This window comes from Oryctolagus cuniculus, chromosome 6, assembly GCF_964237555.1.
Source record: "Oryctolagus cuniculus chromosome 6, mOryCun1.1, whole genome shotgun sequence".
NCBI classification, from domain to species: domain Eukaryota; kingdom Metazoa; phylum Chordata; class Mammalia; order Lagomorpha; family Leporidae; genus Oryctolagus; species Oryctolagus cuniculus.
This window is the reverse complement of record NC_091437.1, coordinates 95,431,959-95,457,111: the sequence shown is the minus strand read 5'-3', so window position 1 is coordinate 95,457,111 and position 25,153 is coordinate 95,431,959. Positions and strand designations below refer to the sequence as shown.

The 25,153-nt window shown below is 41.7% G+C and overlaps 2 protein-coding genes across 10 annotated transcripts in view; one reads left to right on the top strand and one right to left on the bottom strand.

Annotated features, from left to right (window-relative positions):
- Positions 1-16,641, top strand: part of SLCO5A1 (solute carrier organic anion transporter family member 5A1) — a 183,987-nt gene extending 167,346 nt beyond the window's left edge. For 2 of the 3 annotated variants that reach the window (XM_051844559.2, XM_002710462.5), the window contains 4 exons: positions 1,040-1,199; positions 3,741-3,982; positions 6,278-6,342; positions 10,863-16,641. In XM_051844559.2, the coding sequence (XP_051700519.1) occupies positions 1,040-1,199; positions 3,741-3,982; positions 6,278-6,342; positions 10,863-11,320 (925 nt within the window). In that variant the 3' untranslated portion in view covers positions 11,321-16,641. The remainder of the gene's footprint in view (positions 1-1,039; positions 1,200-3,740; positions 3,983-6,277; positions 6,343-10,862) is intronic. The other variant, XR_011389128.1, reaches the window with a different exon arrangement.
- A 5,696-nt stretch (positions 16,642-22,337) lies between these two features.
- The window catches only part of SULF1 (sulfatase 1), a 194,829-nt gene continuing 192,013 nt past the window's right edge, over positions 22,338-25,153 (bottom strand). For all 7 annotated transcript variants that reach the window (XM_051844555.2, XM_051844551.2, XM_051844556.2 and 4 more), the window contains one exon: positions 22,338-24,750. In XM_051844555.2, the coding sequence (XP_051700515.1) occupies positions 24,720-24,750 (31 nt within the window). In that variant the 3' untranslated portion in view covers positions 22,338-24,719. The remainder of the gene's footprint in view (positions 24,751-25,153) is intronic.

The following is a 25,153-nucleotide window of genomic DNA, read 5'->3' as shown; positions in this document are numbered from 1 at the left end:
GTGGTCACAAAAATGGACTGTTGGGTGGACTGCACTGCCTTTTACTTCCTTCTGGGGGGGACTCCTGGAGTATCTGATTGCCTCTGTTCCCCCACTGCCATTTTTGGTACACTTCTCTCCTTAGTCCTGTGTCCTTACTTGCCTTTTTTCCTCATTATATTTGCAACCTGAATTGATTTTTTTACAGGTTTTTTTTCCCTAAATCTTGTATCCTTGTTTTTGTATCATACATGTCATGAAAAACAAAACTTACCATGTTTCATTGTGAATCCAGATCCATATACCCAAGAGAAGAACTGTTTAATCTTTCTCCAAACCAGTGATGTGCTTCCTAATTAATCTTTAACAGTCACTTCCTTTTGAGTTTCTAGAATCCCACGTCTTACTTCAATAAGTTTTTCTAGCACAATTAAAGATTTTGGTCCCGGGAGCCTACACTAATAATTGTGATGGATGGAGCCTGTGTTTATTACTCTCAGTGATGTTATTGATTCAGTCATGAAAAGTACTTTCTATATTCTACAGCTAAAGCAATTGACAAATGTTTGTGGTGAAAGATATGATAATCACCCTGAACAGATCATTATACAATGTACACATACATAAGTTAGCTTGCAGGGCACAAATGTGTACGGGTATTATGTGTCAACTAAAATAAAATAAAACTGAAAGTAATGAGAAATTGAGGCTCAGCTTAGTTAAGACATGGGGGCAAGTACTTCCAGTAAGCAAATAGGTATACAAGAGTTAGAATTGCTGAGGCCAGGCATTGAGACCTGATCCACTGTACCAAGGTAGAGGGCAAAACTGAGGCAAGATGGACAACTTGAAAAAACTCATTGACTGTACTCTCAGAAAGCTGAAATGTTTTGTCTTAAAGTCATAAAAATAATTACTGAAAATGGCTACTTCGTGGGGCCACAGCTTTGATTTGATGGGAATATCTTCTCTGGAATGGACAAATGAGTAACCACCAAGCACTTTCTTACTGGTTTGTTTTAATAAATGTTGTTGATGGCTTGCTTTTTTTCTCTCTTAGACCTTCTCTCACCATGCCCCATAGGAATCTGACAGGAAGCTGCAATGTGAACTGTGGCTGTAAGATACATGAGTATGAGCCAGTCTGTGGATCAGATGGAATCACATACTTTAATCCATGTCTGGCTGGCTGTGTCAATAGTGGTAACCTTAGCACTGGAGTAAGTATAAACCCTACATTCCTCTTCCGATGTGAATCCAGTGTCCTGTGACAGAATTCATATGCACTCATGATGACTTCAGTCTCCTTTTTTAAGAGGCTCCAAATAACCTACAAAATACCTCTGATCAAATCCTAGAGGAAGGAATATTATGCAGTACCATCATTGTTTCCCCAGGCACGAAAGCACCAAATCCTAGCCACTAGACAACCAAAGACACACTTCCCCAGGCACGACTGGGGCATTTGGGTCTAGAGATTTGATTCCATGTCAGCCCTCTCCACGTTACATGTTGTGTCAACTCAATGGTACTGGACAAAGTTGAGTTCTAGGTGTTGCACTCATTCCCTTTGCAGGACTCTTGTGATAGGTTTGAAAGTCAGGGTGGCCACATTTGGTACTGATGGGAGAGAATGGGAAAGTAGCTCCGTGATGGGCATCTGTGAAGATGGACCGTAGTCATTTTTCAAGACCATCAGCTTAGTTCAGACCTTTTAAAGACTTTCAGGGTAAAGATATTTCTGTCAGTTCAAGAATAGGCTATTTTGAGAATTCCCTTCCTTGTGAATTATAAATAGGTTCTAATGCTGTGGGAGAAGGTGTTCATATCCTACACAGTTCTTCACTGAGCCTGGTTTAATTCTTTGTGTAATAACAGATTGGAGAAAGTTGCTTTAATTGAAAAGTTAAGTGTGTTTGCTTGTTTTGTGCAGATAATAAGGGATTATATCATTGAATTTTTAGGAAGTGTCATTTGTGAGTTTTGAATTTTACACTAGAGTGATAAATGGAGAATTCCTGTGGCTGGTTCCCCCTTTATACTTGTACAGTTAGTGAGCTCCAGTGTGTGACCAACTTGAAACAGACCCTGAAATCTGCACTTCCCAGTGGCTAAGTCCTTCCTTGGGAGCCAATGCATCTTCTGGTCCTCATTCTTTTACAAAGACCAGCAGGGGTATGTATTATGGTACAGCAGGTTAAACTGCCATTAGGGATGCCTGCTACCCATACTGGAAGGCCAATTTGAGTTCTGGCTCTTCTGCTTCTGATCCAGTTTTTTATTAAGATGGCAGATAATGACATCTTCCCAGGAGACAGCACATGATGGATCATGTGCTTGAGCCCCCTACCACACATGTGTGAGAACTGGATGGAGTTCCTGGCTCCTGGTGTTAGCCTGGTCCAGCCCTAGCTTCTGTGAGCACTGGGGGAGTAAACCAGTGGATGGAAGACCTCTCTCTGTGTCTCTGTCTCTCTCTTTCTTGGCCCTTTAAGTAGATGAAAATAAATAAGTATTTGAAAAGACGAGCAGTCCTTTGAGTACAGATGATTTGATAGCACTCCTTCTTCACACTTCTTCATGATTGTGTTATGAATTCTTTGCATTTATTAACATTAATGGACGTTCCCTATAGGGAACTCTATGCTCTGCATCGTGCTAGGTGTTCTGAAGAGCACAGATAAAAATATGGTTGGGTCCTTGTTTTTTTATGTTTACTTATTTATTTATATTTACTTGAAATTCTGAGAGAGTCACACAGAGAAAGAGAGAGACAGAGAAAGGTCTCCTATTTTCTGATTCACTCCCTGAATGTCCTTAACAGCCAGGGCTCTACCAGACCAAAGCCAGGAGCCCAGAACTTAATCTTGGCCTCTCAATGGGTGACCAGGACCCAGATACTCAAACCATCATCTGCTGCCTCTAATGGTGCACATTAACAGGAAGCTGGATCTGAGGTTGAGTAGCCAGGACTTGAACTGTGCATTATTTTATGGGATGTGGGCATCCAAAGTGACATCTTAATTGTTGCACCAAATCACCAAACAGCCACCTCTGAGTCCCTGGTTTTTTGTTTTTTTTTTTTGTTTGTTTGTTTTTAAGTTTTTTTTTTATTTGTTTATTTGAAAGGCAGAGTTACACAGAGAGAAAGAGAGGCAGAGAGAGAGAGTCTTCCATCCACTGGCTTACTTCCCAGTTGGCCGCAATGGCCAGAGCTGTGCCAATCCGAAGCTGGGAGCCAGGAGCTTCTTCCGGGTCTCCCACGTGGGTGCAGGGGCCCAAGGAGTTGGGCCATCTTTTACTGCTTTCCCAGGCCACAGCAGAGAGTTGGATTGGAAGTGGAGTAACTGGGACTAGAACCAGTGCCCATATGGGATACTGGCACTGCAGGTGGTGGCTCTACCTGCTAAGCCACAGCACTGGCCCCTGGGTCCCTGTTTTTAAGAAGTTTCTCTAATTGTAGAGTCGAGGAGTTAATTATAACCAAAAATGAGCCTATGGATTGTGAGTGTTATACAAATGAGTATTGAAATTTTCTTAGAAAAATTTAGGTCTAAACAATTTTGACCAACAGATTTTAACATCATTAAGATACACATTTTAAATTCTTACTGTTATCAGTAAGGAAGGTGTTATCAATGAAATATTGTTAATTTTTTAGATACTAGGGTTGTCTTAGAACATGTTAACTTTGTCTTAATATTCCTATGCTACCTTTTACTTTTGATTGATGCACATTGACCTTTATTTTGCTCACTTAGATACGGAATTACACAGAATGCACCTGTGTCCAAAGCCGACAAGTGATCACTCCACCCACAGTGGGACAGCGTGGTCAGCTCCGCGTGGTCATTGTTAAAACTTATCTCAATGAGAATGGCTATGCTCTGTCTGGGAAGTGTAAACGCGCCTGCAATACCCTTATCCCCTTCTTAGTTTTTCTTTTCATAGTCACCTTCATCACAGCATGCGCCCAGCCATCAGCCATCATAGTAACACTCAGGTGAGAACTGCATCCCACCTCTTCGGTGGGTGATGTGCTTAGAACTGCCAGAGGCAGATTCCAGAATGTGGGCCCATGAGGCAGAGCAGAGAGGCGGGCAAAACAAGTTGTATGGAGGAATGTTCAGACACTTGCCAGGTGAATTTACAAAGAGTCAGCTTTTTGCTATCCGAAAGGGAAGATGATACCGTCAAAAATTAGATGGGGGTTACTCAATGTTGGGCAGCCAATTCACCAGAGACGAGAGTTGAGAGTTGAGGTTTACTCAAGAGTCCGGCTTCTTGGGGAAAAAGTAGACAACTTTAGTCTCAAAAGTGCTTTCCATAATTTGCAAGTTAGCAGGAAGCTGGGGGACTAGAGGGTTAGGGAAGACTGTCAGACAGGTTTTAGGGTTGGTTCTGGTCATTCTGATGTCACTTGGATGGAAACTTCTTTGACAGGAAGCTTGGCACTTTGGGCTGGTAGTCGCAAATCCCTTCTTTATCTGACGTTTGCTCCTGAAGTTCTTAGGACAACATCTATTGAACAAATCTTCTGATCAATCACAAGATTAGCAGTAGGCTTTTGTTAGTTAAATGTGAAAAGGAAAGGAAGATATTATCAGTACAATTACAAAAAGGCTATTTGTACCATTTCATATTCCGGAACTTTCTTTATTAGTTAGGTTCTGGTCCTACTGTTAACTGAAACTTCTTTGGGGTGCTTTTTGTTCCTGTATTTTCTGCCCTATGAGGTCCATCTTTAGGAGCTAAAAATCATTACTGTGTTAACTATGAGAAGCCAGACCCACAGAAAGGCAGGAAGGCAGTTGGTAGAGTTATTAAATGATGCATACAACAAAGGCTGTTATCTGCAACCTTGTAGGCTGTTCATACTGTACCTCCAGGATCCATGATGATTTATGCTGAGCCTGCAGTTCAAATGCTGCGCTCACTTGTTTTCCTATCGTATAACGTTCTGGAGATGAGTCAAGAAAACAGTAGCCTGGGAGAGGTGATTTTCAGTTGTTTAAGCCGTGCCCTCTTTGCCTTATTATTCATCCTATCTGATTTTTTGTTTGTTTGTTTATAAGGGGACTTGGAAGCTACTTTTGTTCTTGTAAAAGAGTTGACACTGTCACATTCAAATCAGTGTTTTGGTATTTGCAGTAAAGCCTGCAGTGGGCAGAAGGGGCAGTGTGGTAAAGTGAGAGCATGGTACCTGTAGGGAGACCAGGGGCACTGTGCCATAAGGGAGTGAAGAAGTGATTTAACCCTCATCCTTCCTTTTGGCTCTTTAGATCACCACAGTGCTGGGCACTGCTTAGCAAGGCAGTGAGCTGTACTTTACTCTCTTGGTAAAGTTGTGCCTGGAATGTAAGATATTGGTGCATGAGAAACCCACTGGTTTACTCACTAGGTTCCTCAATTAGCAGATATTTGGGACGTAACAACCACCCGTGCAACACCCAGCAAATTCTTATGAGAAATAAATAAGTCGGGGAGAAGATAACAAGGACACTGCACCTTGGACATTTTCCATTTTATAAGCACACATTTATGTGAATGGTTTAGAGAGGATAAGGATTCCCTCAACTGAAAAGAGCATGAATCATTACTAGACTCCCTCACTTAAATGATATAAATCTTTTCAGGTTAATTCTACAGAATCTAAATAACCCACAGAAGGCCACCATTTTATAGTGCTCAGATGTGGCGAACCACTAGTTGGCTTCTCACCCAAAAGGCTGGAAAAAGGAGTCCTTGACTGTTTGCTAATGACACAATTAAAGGACTCCAGTCCTCCTGCCATCTAGGAATTGCTCAGAGCAAATGCTTTAGGAAAATAACAGATGTCTGAGAGGGACTTATTCTTTCTTTGGCTTTTAACTTGTGCTTTTACATTTTCTGGTTGTTTTGTCCTAATAAGGAATTATGGGAGTCATTTTCAGTGTGCACACCTATCATTCTGGCAACTAGAGGTGAACAGAGAAAAAGAATGCAGTATTTGGGATAAAACTCCAAAAATTAAGAAAAAAGAACTGGTTTGGGAAGCTCAGTTAGAACAGCTGCTGCCTCTTCAGACAACAGCCTTTGACCTTTACCGGTATTTATAAAGAGACCGTCAGCATTATTCAACATCTCTTGGGCTACCCCTTTATTCAGTCATCTTGCTTGGCTGTTGTCAGAAATTCTAGTGGTTAAATGTTTGGGCCCAGCTTTCCTTTAGTTCCTAGCTCTGCATAACATAAGCTTGATTCCACATTCATTTTCTTGGCACTATTTTAAAATGTTTTTTTCTTTCCCTTCACTGTAGATCAGTGGAAGATGAGGAGAGACCTTTCGCATTGGGGATGCAGTTTGTTTTGTTGAGAACACTTGGTACGTTCCTGAATTTCCAAGGGTGGCTTTTAGTTCCTCTTTGTGGATGGCAGTTTCTCTGTGTCTTTTCAATTGCAAATGAAGTCCTTTGTCACCAGTAGCAGCTAGGAAATTTTTTTTTTTTTTTTTTTTTTTTTTTTTTTTTTTTTAGCAGCTAGGGATTTACAGCTTAGTGGTGAGAACACAAATTCCTATTTTCTGCTGTGATTTTTTTAATAGATGCTTTGTATTTTAATATTTCTGCTTGATCAGATTCCCTTAACCACAATCTACTACTTTTTTTTTTACCTTTTATTTAATGAGTATTAATTTCATAAGCACATCTTTAGGAATATAGTGTTTCTTCCCACCATACCTGCCCTCTCATTCCCACTCCCTCACCACTTCCTCCTCCCTCTCTCCTTCCCAGTCCCATTCACCATTAAGATTCATTTTCAATTAATTTTATGCACAGAAGACCACCTCTATGCAAGGTAAAGACTTCACACACAAAGTAAAGCATACATACATACAAAATATAAAAAACTGTTTGAGAACAAGTTTTACAGTTAAATCTCATAGTACAACTAATCAGGACAAAGGTCTTGCATGGGGAGTAAGTGCACAGTGACTCCTGCTATTAATTTAATAATTAACACCCTTATGTATGACATGAGTGATTACCTGAGGCTTTTGCCATGAGCTGCCAAGGCTATGGAAGTCTTTTGAGTCCACAGCCTCCATCAGTATTTAGGCAAGGCCATAGGCAAAGTGGAAGTTTTCTTCTCCTTCAGAGAAAACTACATCATTCTTTGATGGCCCCTTCTTTCCACTGGGGTCTCACTCAAGGAGATCCTTCATGTAGGACTTTTTTTGCCACAGTATCTTGGCTTTCCATGCCTGAAATGCTCTCATGGGCTTTTCAGCCAGACCAGAGTGCCTTAAGGGCTGATTCTGAGGTAAGAGTGCTATTTAAAGTGACTATCAGTCTATGAGTGTGCCTTGTGGACTGCTTCCCATGTTGGGACATTCTCTCCTTTTTATTTCTATGTATTATTATTACAAGACACTTGATCTCATTTATATGATCCCTTTAATACTGAATTCTATATATATGATCACTTTGACACTTCATATGGTCACTTTAACACTTAAGATGGCACTTTAACCACTTTCTGCTGTGAACTTAAAGTTGACAAGTTCTTCCCTGGGTTGAAACAAAACCAAACCAACTTTAGGTTAGTTCCTTTTTCACTCTGAATATACACTTGAGCAGAATTCCCCAGAGTTTTGTACCATAAGAAATAGTACAGCCAGAAATTTAAAATTTGTTTGTTTTCTTGATGTTTTGATATCTCTATACTTTTTAACACAAAAGCAGAAGAAGAAACTGGTGATTATTTTATGAAATTTTCAATTCTTTCTAGTAATTTTATTGGTCAAGAGTATAGCTGTCAAATTTTCTGAGCAAAAGAAAAAAATTTTTTGGCAGGCAGAGTGGACAGTGAGAGAGAGAGACAGAGAGAAAGGTCTTCCTTTGCCATTGGTTCACCCTCCAATGGCTGCCGCGGCCGGTGCACCACGCTGATCCGATGGCAGGAGCCGGGTGCTTCTCCTGGTCTCCCATGGGGTGCAGGGCCCAAGTACTTGGGCCATCCTCCACTGCACTCCCGGGCCATAGCAGAGAGCTGGCCTGGAAGAGGGGCGACCGGGACAGAATCTGGCGCCCCGACTGGGACTAGAACCCGGTGTGCCGGTGCTGCAAGGAGGAGGATTAGCCTATTGAGCCATGGCGCTGGCCGAAAAGAATTCAAAAAATTCCCCAAATAAAATACAAGGACTGCCTTGTATAGATTTTCTTAATAGGAGAAGCTCATTAGTTCTATGTCAGTGTGAAAAACCAAAGAGTTCATTGTGTAGGCAGAATATTGTTCTTATTTTTTTAAAATTTAATTAATTTATCTGACAGAGACCAAGAGATGACCCACAACATTTGGGACTGGCCCAGGCCAAAATTGGGAGCCAGGCTCTGAGAACACAGTCCAGGTCTTTCATGTGGGTGATAGGAACTCAGTTACCTGAGCCATCACTGCTGCCTCCTAGGGTCTGTGTTAGCTGGAAACTGGAGTCAGAACTGGGCACAGCATCCAGGCCCTCCAATATGGGGTGTCCTGTCCCAGCCAGAGTCCTAACCACTCTGCTAAATGTTCACCCCCTTTCCTTATGTTTACAAGCATGGTGTCACCTGTAAAGTGTTGGGACCATGAATGGGAAGAAAGCGTACAAAGAAACTCATTCCCTTAACCAATTTCAGTGCATTTACAATTGGCTTCCTCATCACCAAGTTGATGTTTTCTTTCTAAAGTGACAGTCAGCTGCTACTCCCTGCCTGTCTCCCCCATCCCCTGTAATCAGTACCATTGTCAACAGGAGGAAAAAAAAATTCAGATTTTTTGATTCAATGTGTTTTTGGTATTGAAGAATAAAATATTTAAAATGGCCTCCTCTGAGCATTTGAAGCAGTAATCCTCTCTGGTAATCCTCAGTGTGATGGCGGCTCAGTCTCTCAGGAAAGAGAACTTTCTACTGAGCTCCAGGATGAAATGCTTCCAGGGTCAGTTCATTGGTGGCTTGCTTTGTGGTACTAATAAGACTTCAAAAGGCATCATTTCTAAAAGCAAGCTTGCTTTAGGAAATTCTGACACATTCAGAAATTGTTAAGAAGTGTGCCCTATAGTACTCACTGAAAAGTAAAAAGCATTATATTGAAATGGAAATTTGTTCACCAATGGGGTTGTTGAATAGGAAAAGAGAAAAATAGCTTTTTCTTTTTGCTGGAGGAGTGGCCCTGGGGCTGGGCGATTTGATGTGGATTTGAAGGTAAAGGTAAGCCAGCAGGTGCATACTGCAGCAGCAGGAAGGAGTGGGAGGAGAGCATTTCAGGCTTTTAGTATTGAATTCAATGTGATCTTCACCTCCACTGATTGCGAAAAGGGTAGTCAGGCCAACAAGCCAATTTTCAATTCCCCAACTTCCAAAGCAAAAATGCTTTCATAATGTTAAAATTTAATTCTATTGGTAGCCCTCAATTTAAATAAATACAACTTCCTTAAAAAGACATCACTCACAACCTTCTGGGCTGGTGTTCATCATCCTCTCTCCTTCCCTCTTCTTTCTTCCTTTCCTCCCTGGGTCCCTCACATCCATGACCTCCTTCTACACAGTCTTGTTGAGGACCCCTGGGCTGTGCTCAGAGGTCCTGGAATGCAAAGGACAAAAAGGCATAGTCCTTGCCATGAAGGAGCTGAGAGGCAAACAGATTAAACACTGTGATCGTTAATTCAAAGTTAATACATAGTTAATACATGGTGAATACAAAGTTAATACATAGTTAATACAATGCACTGGGAATAGAGTGGCAGCTCAGTGAGCAAGGAGTTTAAAGGAGGGATAGACATTTGCCCACAGAATAAGTTGGGGCTAAGGCATGTTTTGGCAAAGAAAATAAGCATACGATGAAAGATGACTAGTGGGCATATTTTCTTAAGATATTAAAGAAATGGCTAGGGGCTGGAGTTTGGCCTAGGGATTAAAGGGTGGTTATGACAGCTGTGTCCCACACTGGAGAATCTGGGTTCAGTGCCACCTCTGGCTCTTGACTCCAGCTTTCTATAACGTGCACCCTTGGAGCCCATGGTTGTGGCTCAAGTAATTGGGTCCATGTCATCCGTGTGGGACACACAGAATGAGTTCTTAGCTCCCATTTGGGTGTGGCTCAGCCCTGGTTGTTGATGACATCTGGGGAGTGACCAAGCAGGTGGGAGCTCTCCATCTGTCCATCTTTCTGTCTTTCAGATCAATAAATACATATTTGAAAAAATAAAGCTATGTCTGAATCATAGGCCAAACAGTGAAGTTACTGCTCATCTCCAATGTTTCCTAAGCTTCAGAGATGAACTCTATGCCATAATGATTTCCACACCTCAAGTACCTTTACAAAGGTGCTGCTTGATATGCTAACTGGCTTCTGAGAGACAAGGCTTTTCTCACGTTCTTCCTATATCCAAGGACGGGAACCCAACCCATGAGAGCTAAGGCCACAGAATTGCGGTGGCAATAAAAGTTTAAGCACAGTCTCCTAAGTATTAATGGCAAAATTCCACTTTTAAGGTTAAGAAGAGTCTTTAATTATTCTTTAATTGCATTTGTATCATGGAAGGATATTTGACAAATAAAATTCTATCTATCTAAGGTGTACAGGTAGTGATTGAATGTGCATATACAGGTAACGGATATTTTTATGACTAAAATCATTAATGCATTCTGAATTACAAACTGCAGGATTTTTAAGTATTTACCACTCAGTGAATGCTTTTATGGTAAATACAGGATGATAAGATGTGACTCATCTTTTAAAAACTCTTGTAAGAAAATCAGGCTTATCAACTGGTGTTAGAGCTTGCCTCGCTCATTTACCGATCTGTTTTCTCCTCTGAGATGTGCTGGATCTTGACATTTTTTCTCCTTCTCCTCAATTGTAGCATACATTCCGACCCCAATTTACTTTGGAGCAGTTATCGACACCACCTGTATGCTCTGGCAGCAGGAGTGCGGAGTGCAGGGCTCTTGCTGGGAGTACAACGTGACGTCCTTTCGCTTCGTCTACTTTGGTTTGGCGGCTGGCCTCAAATTCGTCGGCTTCATCTTTATCTTTCTGGCCTGGTACTCCATCAAATACAAGGAGGAGGGCCGTCAGAGGCAGAGGTGGAGAGAGCGCCCCCTAAGCACCGTGAGTGAGCTCGTGGGCCAGCCCCACGGTGCTGAGAAGTACGCCCGGACTAGATCGTGTCCCGCTTTCAGCACCCAGGGAGAACTCCACGAAGAGGCAGCTCTGCAGAAGGGCATCCACTGCACGGCACAGACCTATCCGGGGCCCTTCCCAGAAGCAGTCAGTTCCTGTGCAGACCCGGGGCTGGAAGGCAGTCCCGCTGCCCTATAGCTCCCTCCTGAAGCTTGAAAATGAAGACTTTGGTTTTGTTGGTTGAGTTCAATATGGCGACTTGAGAAACACCCGTGCCTTCTTTTCTTTCCTTTTTTAACCTCTACAGACACAATCCTCAAACCAACAAAACTCAGCATACTCAGCCACTATCGGAGGAGGGCTGCATACCTCAACAAGACTGCGAGCCTCGCCCCTCTCTTCTCCAAGAGGAGAGTTTAGCTAAATTTGTTCGCATTTCTGCTCTGTCAACCCAATGCTCATGCTCCAGTATGGTATGACGTCGAGGTACATGGTTAACCAAATCTGGGAAAGGTAATGGTGGTGCATCTCCTTAGTATACACTCCAAACAATGGTGAGCTTGACCATGACTCTTACACATCAAGGTTTTTAGATACGAACACCTACTGTGAGTTCTGCTACAAAGCACAAATGCATTTGACTCAACTATGCAATTTGATGGGAAAAATGAAAGTGCAGCAGGCTACTTTGGCTTCCTGAGAATAGAGCAGGTATATCTTTGAATGGAAGAAGGGAAGCATTCCCTAAAGTACTGTTAGTAGCCTTTTAAGCCATAGCGGAGTTTTCAATCAGGTAGAACTTTTTAAATGCTGCAAAGGAACCATGTGCATAGCCTCGTAGAAGGAGCAGCTACATCATTTCCCAAGACACATTCTCTTTTAGTCTGTCTGCCCTATTGTAGGTAGTTAAAGAGGCTGCTGATCATGAATCTGATAGTTTGAATAAAAACTCCAGTATTCTTTCATAAGGGACTCTAAAACCTGTGTGCTAAACAAGATGGCCCACAATTGTAATTTAAGATGCATAATACAAAGAGAAACAGATGGCTTTCTCATCTAAGGAAATTGCTGCAAAAATGTCTTGAATTCTTTAGGATAGTTAGGAATTATAAGCTACACAGTCAAAGTAGTCAGAGAACAGACTCCAGAGATGTAAGACCAGGATCTTGAAAGCACTGGCAAATCCATGTTGTTTTCTTTTTTCATACAGAAAATTGCTGTGTTGCTTCTGACAATGAGTCATTAGAGCAGGAAAGCTGACCCTGGGATATGAAAATCACTTTGAATGCAGGAAGAGGCAGATCTGTAAGCTGGACCCAGCATATGATTCTAAGTGATGGTGGAGAATTCTTGACGATAAACTGTTCTGTCACACTCGATAAGAGTTGGAATCATGGTGCACCCTTCTTTGATCCCCTCCTATTGTCACCTTCCTGCTGTGAGTCTCAGCGGATTTTTCGGCTCCTACATGCCCTTTGGATTCATTATCCGTCATTCTCATCAGTACCTCCCCGCATGTCACTTTGATTTAGGCACCACATGTAACACTTTCTACATGGTGCTTAGGGTAGTGACTGCCAGCAGGTGAATTTATGAGATCTGGCTGTTGGGGACTGTAAGATCCAAATACCAATAGAATTATGAGAGATTTCTGCCAAGGCACCTGTGATCGTGTAGGGCTAATTTGGACCATGTTTCTTTCCTCACCTGGTTTACACTCTTTCATGGAAGAGATGTGATTGCGGGATGGCCCCACGATTCCTGCCCTTGACTTCCATCTTTGCTGGGCTGTATAGCTGGAATCGTGTGACTATTCCTAGGTCAAGGGTCATTTTCCTCTCTACCTAGAAATGGTCAAGTGGTTCTTTTGGTACATGCAATTTGTGGTGGTGGTTTTTCTCTATTGGACTGAATCATGTCTGCAAGGGGTGGAGTTTGTGGTTTCAAGTGACAAGGACTTCCCTTTGGGTCTTAGGTTTTTGGCTCTTAAAGTGGCGTACATTCTTGCTTGGCTAAGATTGTAAGTGTACTGGTATCTGTCAAACTTCAGCCAAGGTGGCACACACTGAAGGTGTTCAGAAGACACTGCTGATCGACCTGATGTCTACTGTGAGACCTCAGGGCTGCTCTTTGCCCTCTACGGGAGATCTTGATCCTTCAGAAGTTTTCCTTTATTGTTGGAACTAAAGATGTGTAGGTAGGGAACGGGTGATGCTTTCTTAATTTTCCTGTGATCATTAAGGTAGTGCAATAACAGGATATTGGTGGGATTGACACTTTATTTGGTAGCTAAGATTGCTGAATTCACCAGCGGGCAATTAGAGAGCCTTCTTCTAGCCCCTTCTCTACCTTGAACAGTCATCCAGATGTGCAGCCATTGACCATGCACCAATTAACTGTCAAGTACCATTTTGCCTGACTGTCATCTATTACTTCATGAAGTCCTTCTTGCTGATCAGGCCAGAATCCAAAGAAAATGGCCTGAAATGTGCATCACAGTGTTAATATTGTACTTCCTAAAGTATCCAATAATTATAAATAGCAGGTGTGTCATTAATGTGTTGTCAATGAACGTCAGTTAAGCAGTAAAAATCATGAGGGAATGAAGTTTTGGAATATGTACCAATTGATAGTTGTTTCCAAAATGCTTTGGCATCTGGTGGGAGCACTGAAGTAGTGCATGGCCAATTACAGTGACTGTTTTGTAGATGATTTCATTGAATTGTGTATACAAAGCCAATCTATGGTTGTTAATAAATTGATCATGTTACTTTCTGGTCACAGCCACTATTAGCTTTCATTGCCACTTTCCATGAGTGTAGCTTTGGATTACTTGTTTGGCAGAAGGTCATCTTATTCCTTTATATACTCTATGTCACAGTATTATTTGGCTTTAATATGCAAATATAATATCCTTGAGTCCAGCCTACTAATTTAGCAGCTCCCAGAGGGTGAATTAAGTGGTTGAAGCACATCCTCTTGGTTATCTTCATCATCATGGACTCCTTCTTCTTTGCTGGTGGATTTAGTTCTTAAATACAGTGAAAAATGTTGGTGGAAGGCGAGAAGGGGAGTAGAGAAGAAAAAGTGAACTTTTTTTGTGTTTTGATTGTAGAGCATTTTGTCAAGTATTTAATACACATCATTTTAATCCCTTTAATAACCTTGCAAAGATTTCATTCTGTTTTTTCAATACATAAAAAACTGAAGCCAAGAGTGGCAAAATACCTTGTGTATCATTATAAAGAATGATAAAATCAGGGTGAAGATTTCTCTGCGTTATTCACTTATTACACTACCCAATGCATACAGTAGTTTTTGGTTAATGAAAGCAAGATGTGATAATAAAATAGTGAAGTTGAAATGTTTCATTTTTTGGATGTGTTGCTGTTTCTAAAGAGTGCAGAAGTTAAAATTTCTTTGTGTAAATAGAAAAAAAACCTGTAGGAAACATCAACATTTAATGTTTAACTAGATTTTCAAAGTAAATTTACATGTATTTAGCCAAGTGTTACATTCAAATTGTTTTTCATAACATACCTCAAATATTTATTTATAGTTCATGTTTAACATAGAACAAATTCAATTGTGACATTGAGTCAACAGTAGAGTTTCTAGAAAGAAACATTATGAGGGAAGGTAGTATTGATTTGTTGAATCTGAGCTTTGGGGGTTTCAGGTGTATGTTTTTTTCTCTCTCAGAATATTAGCATATTCATTGGTATTTTTGTGATATGAATTTTAAGATTCCTAATAAATATTTCAAATGAATGTATACAAAATTCATAGCTAACCATCGATGCAGTTGTTACCTTTAGAAGCTGTGACAACAGACTGCAGCATGCACTTGCAAGTGTTCCAAGAAGGGAGTGACCTGGTGGAGGGCCCCGTGGAGGGAAGGGCTGTCCTACATCTTCACCAACCACCAAGGATATGCTTCTTTAGTTTGCATTTCTGGAGTGCATGTATTGGTGGACTGGGATCCAGAAAATTTCTTTTTGCAGCCTGTTTTGTAGCAACCTTTTGTGCACCAAAGAGAACCTTCATGGTTTGAAGGGACCTGAAGCATTTGTGGGAATTCTCTAGTGTGCCTGGGGGCAGGAGACAAGCGCCATTCTAGGCTGGTACCAGTTACACTTTGTGATTGTGTATGTGCTTAGGACATCCAGATGACACACACCATGAATACAACTATGTACACATAGGTGCATACTGAGTGTTCTGAGTAGCAGTGGATACCAAAATACTATAGAACTCAGAATCGCCTAGACTGCAGGTTTGGTAATTCTCTGTTATACCAACTTGTAGGTAGCTTGACACGTTTGTGTTTCCCCGTCTATAGTAAGGAAGCCTGTGGCTGGCAGGTGAGGTTAGTTGCCTTGTGCACTTTATCTTCTCTCTTTTTTTCTCTCTTCTTCATCTTCTGGGATGCTGCTGGCTGTATCTGTCCCAGACTACTTGTTGCATTGGAATTTTCAACACTTCATTTTTACTCACCCCTAGGAAGGGTCAAATATGATAAAAACTCTCCTTAGCTGTTTGCTTTAGCAATACTAAAAAAATGCCTTGGTGCTAAAAATATCTAACAATGCATGTTCTCCACTGACTTCACAGTAATTCACTGATAGGGGCTGCATGTGCTTTCCATTTGGAAATCTGGAAAATTTCCCAGAAAACAAGCACCCACTACTTGCATTTCAACAGTTAATTCATGCACTCCACACTACAGAAAGGAAGCGTGTAAGGGGGATACTCTTCTATGGAAAACTCAGTGTTTTTGATATTTATTTTAGCAAGAATAATTAGATGCTAAAAATAATTTCAGAGAGAGGTGAAAATATTTCAGATAATCTTTTCTTATTTCTTCTCCAAAAAGCTTATACCCATGTAAGATATTGTTATCACTGGGTTTTTGGAAGTGTTGTCTTTTTCTGGTATTCTACTCTTACAAGTTAAAATTGAAGAACATATTCTCAAAAAGTAAAGTAACTGCAGGGACATATTAAACCAAAGGGGTGAGCTAAAGTTATTTAAAGTTTGTATCTAGAAGTAAAAAGCAAGAATCATTGATATACGACTTGATTGTGGGCATTTTTCTCAAAATACATACCTCTATCCCATACCCCAAATGTTAGTTTAGAAGCACGAATCAGGAGGGTCAACCTCTAACTTTTTAATTTAAGGAAATATAGTATAATAACTGTGTCAAATAAGCTGGCTCTAGGATCTTAATGAAGTGTGTGTTCTGTGTGTGTGTGTGTGTGTGTGTGTGTGTAGAGGTATGCTTGCAATGAAAGGCTGTTTCCAGTTGTTACATAAAAGGATTTGATTTTTTGATTTTTAACATGAGTATTTATTTGGAAACCTCTTAGGGTAATTTAAAAATGTGTAATTTCCTTGTGTTTAATGAAATCTATTGTCAGTGTACTAATAAACTTTGGTTTACAACATCTTGAATACTTGATCATTGAAAATTGAGGACAAAAATTAAAAAAAGAATAAACTGTGTTGGATCAGAATTAGTTTGTCTTGAGATGTTTGTTGTTTGAAGAGATGAAGTAATGATGCCAGTGTGATTTCCCACCATTCCCAAAAAATTAACTTTATCTAAGTAGTACCTCTGCCTCAAAACAGAATGTATCACATGTGAAGTACTAGGATTATAGTGTTATGAGTCTGCCATAGCCCATCTTTCACTGACTCACCAAAGTGAATTATTTTAAGTAGCTCATTAAATATCTAAAAATTCAAATAATACTTTCTGACTGCAGAATAAGGCACATGCCTTGAATATGGTGTGCTAAGTTATGCTTAAGTGACGTGCTAACCTAGTATCTTGGCAACTTTATAGCACATGAGTTTATTTCTCACTCACATTACATGTCTGTTAGGGGTCTGTTCCACACAATACCTCAGGGACCCAGGAACAGAGACTTCATCATCTTGAACTTTCAGGGTTGGGCTTGGTTGCTGAACAAGGAAAGGAAGAGCCCAGAAAAACGGCAAAGGGGATTTTTTCTTTCTCAGTCCAGAAGTGATACCTGGTACTTCTCCTGCTTCATTTACTTGAACTACTCTCATGGCTTCCCCTAATTGCCTGGAGCCCTAAGCCAATGGGGAACACATGGTGAGGGTGGGTATTATTCTTTGTGGTTGACTGTGATCAGATAGGAAGGACTGTGAAAGTGTTCAACTGATGAATCCAAAATTTGATAAGTAAAGGGACAGCCTCAAGTACAAGAGAGAGTATATCCAAGAGTGAATATCAAATGTGGCCAGCACATTAGCTAAAAACCCTCTTGCTTGTCTTGTCATTGCTACTGAGTGATGAACTCATTGCTGACTGGTAAAGCAGCCCATGGACAGGAGCTTGTGCTCAAACTCCAGCTAGGGAGAAAAAGCACTGGACTTTAAAAAATATGTTGAAAACATTTTAATTGGCACATGATAATTGTACGAATTTATACAGTGTGATATTTCAATTCAGATCAGGGTAACTGGCAAATGCATTACTTCAAACATATATCATTTCTTCGTGCTGGGAACACTTGGAATACACAAGTAATTGTCGACCATAGTTTTCCTATTGTGCTATAGAACATGAGAAGTCATTCCTACTGTGCAACGGCCATCCCAGGATCCACCCTCTCTGCAGTCCCTTTGGTCACCTCCTCCCATGCCAGTCTCTATTCTGCACCTGTGTGAGAACAGCTTCTGGAGCTTCCACCTAAGTCAGAATATGCCATGTTTGCCTTTGGGTGCCTCTTATTTTACTGAACAGAGTATCTTTCAAGTACATCGAAAACCCTGGGCGGTGAGGGCCTTCCTGATTGACAGCATGGCATGGGAAACGCTTTTTTTTTTTTTTTTTAAAGTTTTTTTAATGTATTTATTTGAGAGGTGGAGTTAACAGACAGAGAGACAGACAGAAATGTCTTCCATCTGCTGGAGCTGTGCGGATCTGAAGCCAGGAGACAGGAGCTTCTTCCAGATCTCCCATGTGGATCTCCCAAGCATTTGGGCCAACTTCTACTGCTTTCCCAGGCCACAACAGAGAGCTGGATCTGAAGTGGAGCAGTCAGGACCTGAACCAGCGCCCATACAGGATTCTGGTGCCCCAAGTGGAGGGTTAGCCCACTATGCCACATCGCCGACCCCTGGAAACTCTTGCAGGAGAAGCAGAAGAGGGAATGGAGGCAGAGAAATAACAGGATGACTTAGGGGTTGAAGTGCAAAACGACTGTATTTAGAATCCTGCCTTGAGCACTCCATAGCTGGAAAGCAGGGGAACTGATTTCCATTCTTCTCTCTCCCAACCACTGTACAATCAGTCAGGCCCCTGAGCTACTGGACTGAGGGATGACTGTGTGCTGACTCCTCTTTTCTTCCTGGCTTTGTGCATTCATCAGGGGAGCCCTTTTTGTGCAAAGAGTAAACAGTGACTCCTGCCGGAATCTGCCATCTTCTTCTCAATTGTATGTGTGAAGTTAGGCAAAAAGATTTCTCCAGAATTTCTTTCTCACACTTTTGGGGTATAGGCAGCAGCATTTTTGGTCTTGGGCATTTTGAAATAGACACACTAGACAATATTTCTCCTTGAGAAAGGAGAAGTGGGGAAAGTTGATGAATGTGTTCACTTATCTGTCTTTAGTGCCAGACCTGGACAATTTCAGTGTTTTAAGAGCTATTATAAAGCATCCAGTTCTCTTCTTCTTTTTAAAATTGCCAGCTGGGCAGAGATGGCCTCTGTGGCTTCAGCGTACAGGAGCCAAAAAACATTTTAATTGTACAAAGTCGTTGGAAAGTGAATGGATCAATATTTGGTGCTCACTTTTGAATTTAAATGTCAGTTTGATGCAGTTCCAACTCGTAATACCAATATAAATCAGTAAAAAACTAAAACTGCTCTTTGGTCTGCTGGAATGGCTAAGATCTTAAGTACTGAAGGAGAAGCAAGCCAGCTATGGATCAAGTTGTTCTAGATGTGTTCTGAGAAGCACAGCTGTTTGATAATTCAATGTAAGTGGCAGCTTTGATAGCGCAGATACTGGCGCCAAAGCTAGCTGTCTTTAGTTACACTAGAGCGACACCTAGTGGTCATTTTGGAAAGCACATGGACTGTGTTAAGGAATTTCTGGTTCCTGGACTTGAGGGAGCGTGGTTCTATAATTATTATTAACGTAGCAAGGCCCATAACTTGCTAATGCTGAAACCTACTAGAGGTTGTATTGGCTTCTCTCTAGCTCTGCTGGCCTTGAAAGGTCAGGGACTGTCAGGGAAACCAGGAATAGAGGACCTCCAGGTTGAGTCCTGGAAGGCTCCCTGGGGTCAAGGTAGAGAAGTCACACAGAAGGCAACACCTTCTGTTCATTGCTCTCATTTCCCAGCTGGAATGAGGCAATGCTGAGCACAAAAGACCCCAGCAAGTGTGGCTCCATTGTCCCTGTCTTTCTGTGGAGCATTTCCTAGCGTGCAGGGGCAGGGACTCCTTAGTGCCAATAGGAAGAATCTGATCTTTGACAATCTCCTTCTCAACTGCATTCATACAGCAATGGGCTCACTAGGAAGCCCTAAGATACGGTGTAGGCACACAGCTACCACACACAGCCACGAGAAAGGAGAACGAACCAGAGCAGTGCTAACCCTGGTCATTCAGGGGCAGCTGCTTCATCACAACTGGGGACAGGGCAAGATCTGGGGAGTAGCTGGTTCTTCCCGCCATTGGCATTGGACTTGGTACAAAATTAGTTTTCTTACTAAGGGAAGAGTGTGAACTGGGGGAGATGTCGTGTCCAGGGTAGAGAAGTCCAGGAAGTTTCCATGAGAAGAAAAAATAACATTTGAAGCAAGATGGGAATTGAAATATGGAGGGTATTTCTGCAAGTGGAGATGGGGTCTGGAGGGGTGGAAACGGGAGGGCAGAGGGTAGAGAAGGGGCCAGTTCGGGCCCAGGAAGTCAGTGGAGGACCCACGGGATGGAGGGGAGCAGATGAGACGAAGGCTGCAGCAGCTTCCTCTGGCTCCAAGTCCCTAACACAGAGGAGTTAGAAAGCACTGAGGATTTCTGATGGGAAGGAGGCTCTGGCCTGAACCATGGCAATGAAAGGCTCATCAGAAGTGAGCGTAGATACGTGGTGAGCTGCAAGAGGCCAGAGACGTGAAAGGCTTTGTGTCTACTGGAGCTGTTACGGCAGCTTCTACAAGAAGTCAGGAGGGCCTGTCAAACCTGGGCAGAGGAACACATTGAGGTTTTCATTGCCCTGGGATTTTTGATTTGTTTTCTGTTACATGATTGGACATACCAGGCAGAAAGAATTTGGGGAACTGAAGAACTTAAACAAGACCTAACAAAAAAGCAGTTGAAGGTCTTTTAAGTGTAGAAGGCTGGCATGCCTGGATATGTTGCCCTGGGTGGGGTATTAGGTATTAACTGCTTTTCTCTTAACCAAAAAGCCCTGTAGATGCTGGGGATCAGGGGATATTTTGTCTCAAAAGGGCCAGAAAGCACCTCAGAGGGAATCTAGTTTGGGGGTGGCAAATAGCATTTTTGTCTTGCACACCAACTCCAATTAAGCTGAGTTGGTAGCTGGCTGGAGAAACAGCTGGTAGTAGCAAGAGGGGTTTTAATGCCACAAAGGCAAACATTTAATGGGAAAGTGTCCAGTGTCTTTCCAAGGCACATTTTAGGAAAAGAAAGCTCATACACTGGGTATTTGTCATCCTTGACCAAAATTTCTTATTTTAGTTGATTTTTGTCAGCTCTGAACTTGTTTTCAGCAAAGTTCATGTGGCTTTCCTAAGCTCACATGGACAGTAAAATTTAGTTTGAAATCCACGGAGGTCTTCTTATTTGTCATGTTCGTTGTTCTTTGTCAAATGGGACCCCACTACGGCCACTCTCTTCTGACTTGGTTGGTGTTTGTGTGGCTGCACATGTGTGGGATTTTCTGTGCTGTGTGTGTGCATATGCATGAAATTATTTATTTATGAGTGAGTGAGCTAGAGAGAGACCTCCCTGGTTCATTCCCCAAATACTCCCAACAGCCACTGGTGGTGGGCCAGGCTGACTCTATGAGCAGGAACTCCATGTGGGAAAACCCACATGTGGGTGACAAGGACCCAAGTGTTTGAGCCATCAGCTGCTGACTCCCAGGATGGGCAACAGCCAGAAGCTGGAATCAGGAGTGGAGCTGGGAATAGAACTCCAGCATCTGATATGGGACGCAGATGTCTTAATCATGGCATGAAACGTCTGCCCCGTGTACGTGTGATTGAGTGGGTAAAGTGAGAAGTGCTTGGCCCTCACCTCTGCTAAATCTCTTTCTCTTCCACTTTTGTGAGGAGTGGGGTATGTGTGGTCAGTTGAGGGTGGGCAGTCTCTAAGGACCCTTCAAGATCTGAAAAGCAGCCCTGGGAGACACACAGGTACCCCAGGGAACTGGTACTCCATGAATAGTTAATGAGTTGAACTAAAATGGAGTATTCTCCAGGACAGCAGCCTTTGGCCTGTTTGCTTTTTACAGGGGAGGAATACAGAGCAAGGACCCAAGATGCATCTTTGGGTACACTATAATCTTGAACTCTGTTCTCTCAACAAAACTGTGGTTTGTTCAATCCCTGGGTCCTTTGCTCCAACCTCCTTCCCACCCCCCATTTTTTTTTCAAGCTTCTGGTCTCTGGACACTTCCCAGATGTTAGTCTCTCCATTTGAAGGCTACATCTCAGATTTGGAACACCAGAAGCTCAAGGGGGGTTTTAATTAGAACAGTCCAGGTCCTGGAGGTTAGGTTTCTCCTAAAGTTCATGACCCTCAAAGAATCCAAACTACCTTCAGTGGGTCTTTCCCCTGCTTTTGGAAAATCCTGCTTATGCAGCCCAGGAACAGCCACACAATTTGTAGGATCTAGGGAAAAATGTCAATGACAGCCCCTCACTCAAAAATACTAACGTCTTTCAAGATGGCAACAGCAGAGCACTAAGGCAGGCATGAGTCCACTGGGACCTGGGGCTGCTTCTGACACATCCCCCTGACAGTAGTGAGACAAATAAATCCATGGAGCATCACTAAAGAGAATGTTCCACAGTGCAGGGTCTTGGGGTTGGTGTGACAAGGCTGGCTCTTCTTCAATTGTGTAGGCTGAGGTCAGCCCTCGGTTCACTTGGAAGGAAGGAATGTACCACAAAAACTTGGTTAAGTTCATTTCTCTGAAACAGGTAGTTTAAACACCTTTTATTTCAAGAAATATTGCTTCTGGACTTTCCTGAAGCCAGAATTGTTCTATAAAAGTATTACAGAGTATTATACAAGATTTTAAAAAAACACAGTATGCTTCCTAATAACTTGAAATCTTTTTACAAAGCACATCATTCACGACCATAAATATGTTTATTCTGTCATTCAGCCGGTGACACACACATCTGATAAAGAGCTAGTTAATTTTAACATATGTACAGTCTGTGATAAAACCTTAAAGTTACCAAAGAGTCAACTAGAACATATTAAATTTCCTTTAGAAGAGTTTATCTTAACACTTGAGGAAAGCATAATTTACCTAAGCACTTGAATGATCTAAAAGTAAAAACCACTGTTAGGTTAAACAAAAAATCTTTTTGGGAAGTTAGTTGAATAGGGTACTCTCAATGAGGTAATCCTTTTGCTGTTATTTAAAACTCTAATAATACAAAACAAGAATATTTGCAGGAATACAGATTTTCAAATACAGTTTTGAATTATGTCCTTTTGAACTCTCAAAACATGGAGAAGACCTTAAAAATATTCTTACAACACAATGTTATGAAATGAAGCTCCCTTATGGTTGGTTTAATTATGAAACATTCATGATTTGATTTTGCTGAAAGAAACTCTTTATATAAATTCAAAACAAAACATGTTTTCTCAACACTTAAGCTTATTAACCAGGCCAAGAAAACAAAATTAAAGATGAAAGTAAAAGGTCTTCAGTCCTCTTTCTCCTGGCAAGAAAAGAATCTAGGTTTAGCAGTCTTAAGTAATGGGATGAACAACTTGAGACTAGGCATAGACAGAGCAGGCAATCTTTGTTTTGTCCACTTATTTATTTATTTGTTTTGACCACCAACATTATTAGCCATGCCTTTCTGCTAATCAGTTTTAGCAAAGTCGAGGTAAAACACATGCAATATTTTCTGGCAAAGCGTATATTCAACAATATGTGTTCCATACTGTGTGTCATCCTTGAGGTTCTATTTGACTTGGTCACAGGCAGAGCAAGCAACACGACGGTGATCAGCCTGCAAAAAATGGTAAGACTCACCCAATGGGTACGGCATTCCAATCTCAAAGTGCAAAATCACTGAATCAAAAATAATGGCACTGAAAACTTCCAGTGGTTACAATGGACTCAAAACTTCATCCTGCAGGCAGTGAAAGTGTGTGTTGAAAAATTCACAGAGGATGTCAAGTTTTAGAAACTTGGAAAGGCACAATTCTAGCCATCTTGATTGGACAGCATATATATATATATATATATATATACATATATATATATATATGTTGTGTATATATATGTCCTTACAATGTTCAAAAGATAATACTGTTTTAGTACCAAACAACACAAACAAAACAAAAACCTCCCACCCTTTCTTTCTACTCTTGGCAAATAGTGAACTACAACAATGAGTCCCTGTGTGCATCTCGTTTGCTCACATGTGCCTTAATTTTGTGGCACAAATGGACTCAGGGTAGCTAGGAATGTTGGCAGTAATGATTGCTGCTATCAGTTTACTAATAAAAAGTGAAAAGGAAATACTGTGTTTAGGGGAAGGTCATAATTTCATCTAATCAGAGAAGAGTGGAGAGGAGGCACTGCCTTCCAGATGCGGTGAGCTGTCCATGGTGGAATTCTTCTCCACTGTGGTCAACATCCTCTCCACTAGGCTGGAATTCATAGGTTGCTCCATGGTGGCTGCATTGACCGTCTGATGGACAAGGGTTCTATCAGAATGCACAGGAAGATGCAGCTGATCTTCAAAAACATCATCTTCTGGGCCACCCTCCTGGGGAGGGTCTTTCTTATACCCACTAAGTGGCTGCAGCCTGGGGCGGGGCAGGAGCGTCAGCTCTGTCAAGCCATTGCCACTGGCCCCGGTCTCAAGATGACTGATGTCTTCATGCTCCACCCAGTTTTCAGTTTGATGATTGCTCCAGTGTTCAGAATTCAAAGGACTCGCTTCTGGAATGTCGTTATTCCATTCAAGTTTACCCTCTGGGTTTAATGTTGGCTGGTCCAAATGCAGGGTTCGAAGGTCGGCTGGCAAGGTCAAATGAGGCGCTTCCCCAGCTGTGTGACTTGGGTCTGCATCTGACATCTCCACTGGCACGGGCAGCTCAGCAGAGCCAACCGGGGCCCCATCGCTTTGTGCAGCTTGAGTCTTATTTGCTTTCTTTCGCTCGTGGTGACTGTTCAGCAGTGCAAATACTCTATCTACATCCTTCAAGTAATTAGTCCAGTCAGCCAGACTAAGTCTATAGTTTTGTCTGTCCTCATAGATGCTTTCATTCACACGGTATAAATCCTCCAGACCTTGCCAGTTGGTGTTGGCAGGGAGACTGGGAAGACTAACCTTCCCATCCATCCCATAATTGTCCTCTGGGAAAAGAGAGATGAAGGTGACTCATTAGTGGAGAAAACATCTCCTGCCATCTGGACAAGCAACTTACACTGATTTTAGAGAGCAAATCAATTTGAAATACAACACAAACAAGTGTTTTTCCCTAGTAATTTGCCCACAAGGAGTGGCCTTAGGTTGTAAAGGTGATTGAAAACAAAATGAGTTGGGAAAAAGATGAAACACATGAAAATTTCAAGGAGTAAGCATGGTTATTTGGTGCTGGAAATGGCCCTGTCCTATCAAATTGCAGACTCAGGTTTTACTTTTGGCTACTCAAATCCACTCCGTGACCAGGACGGCTGTGAGTGAAGCTCTCAGGCTTGCTCCCTCATCTGTTAAATGTAGAATTGTTGTGTGATAAAGCCATAGTTACTTAGAGGA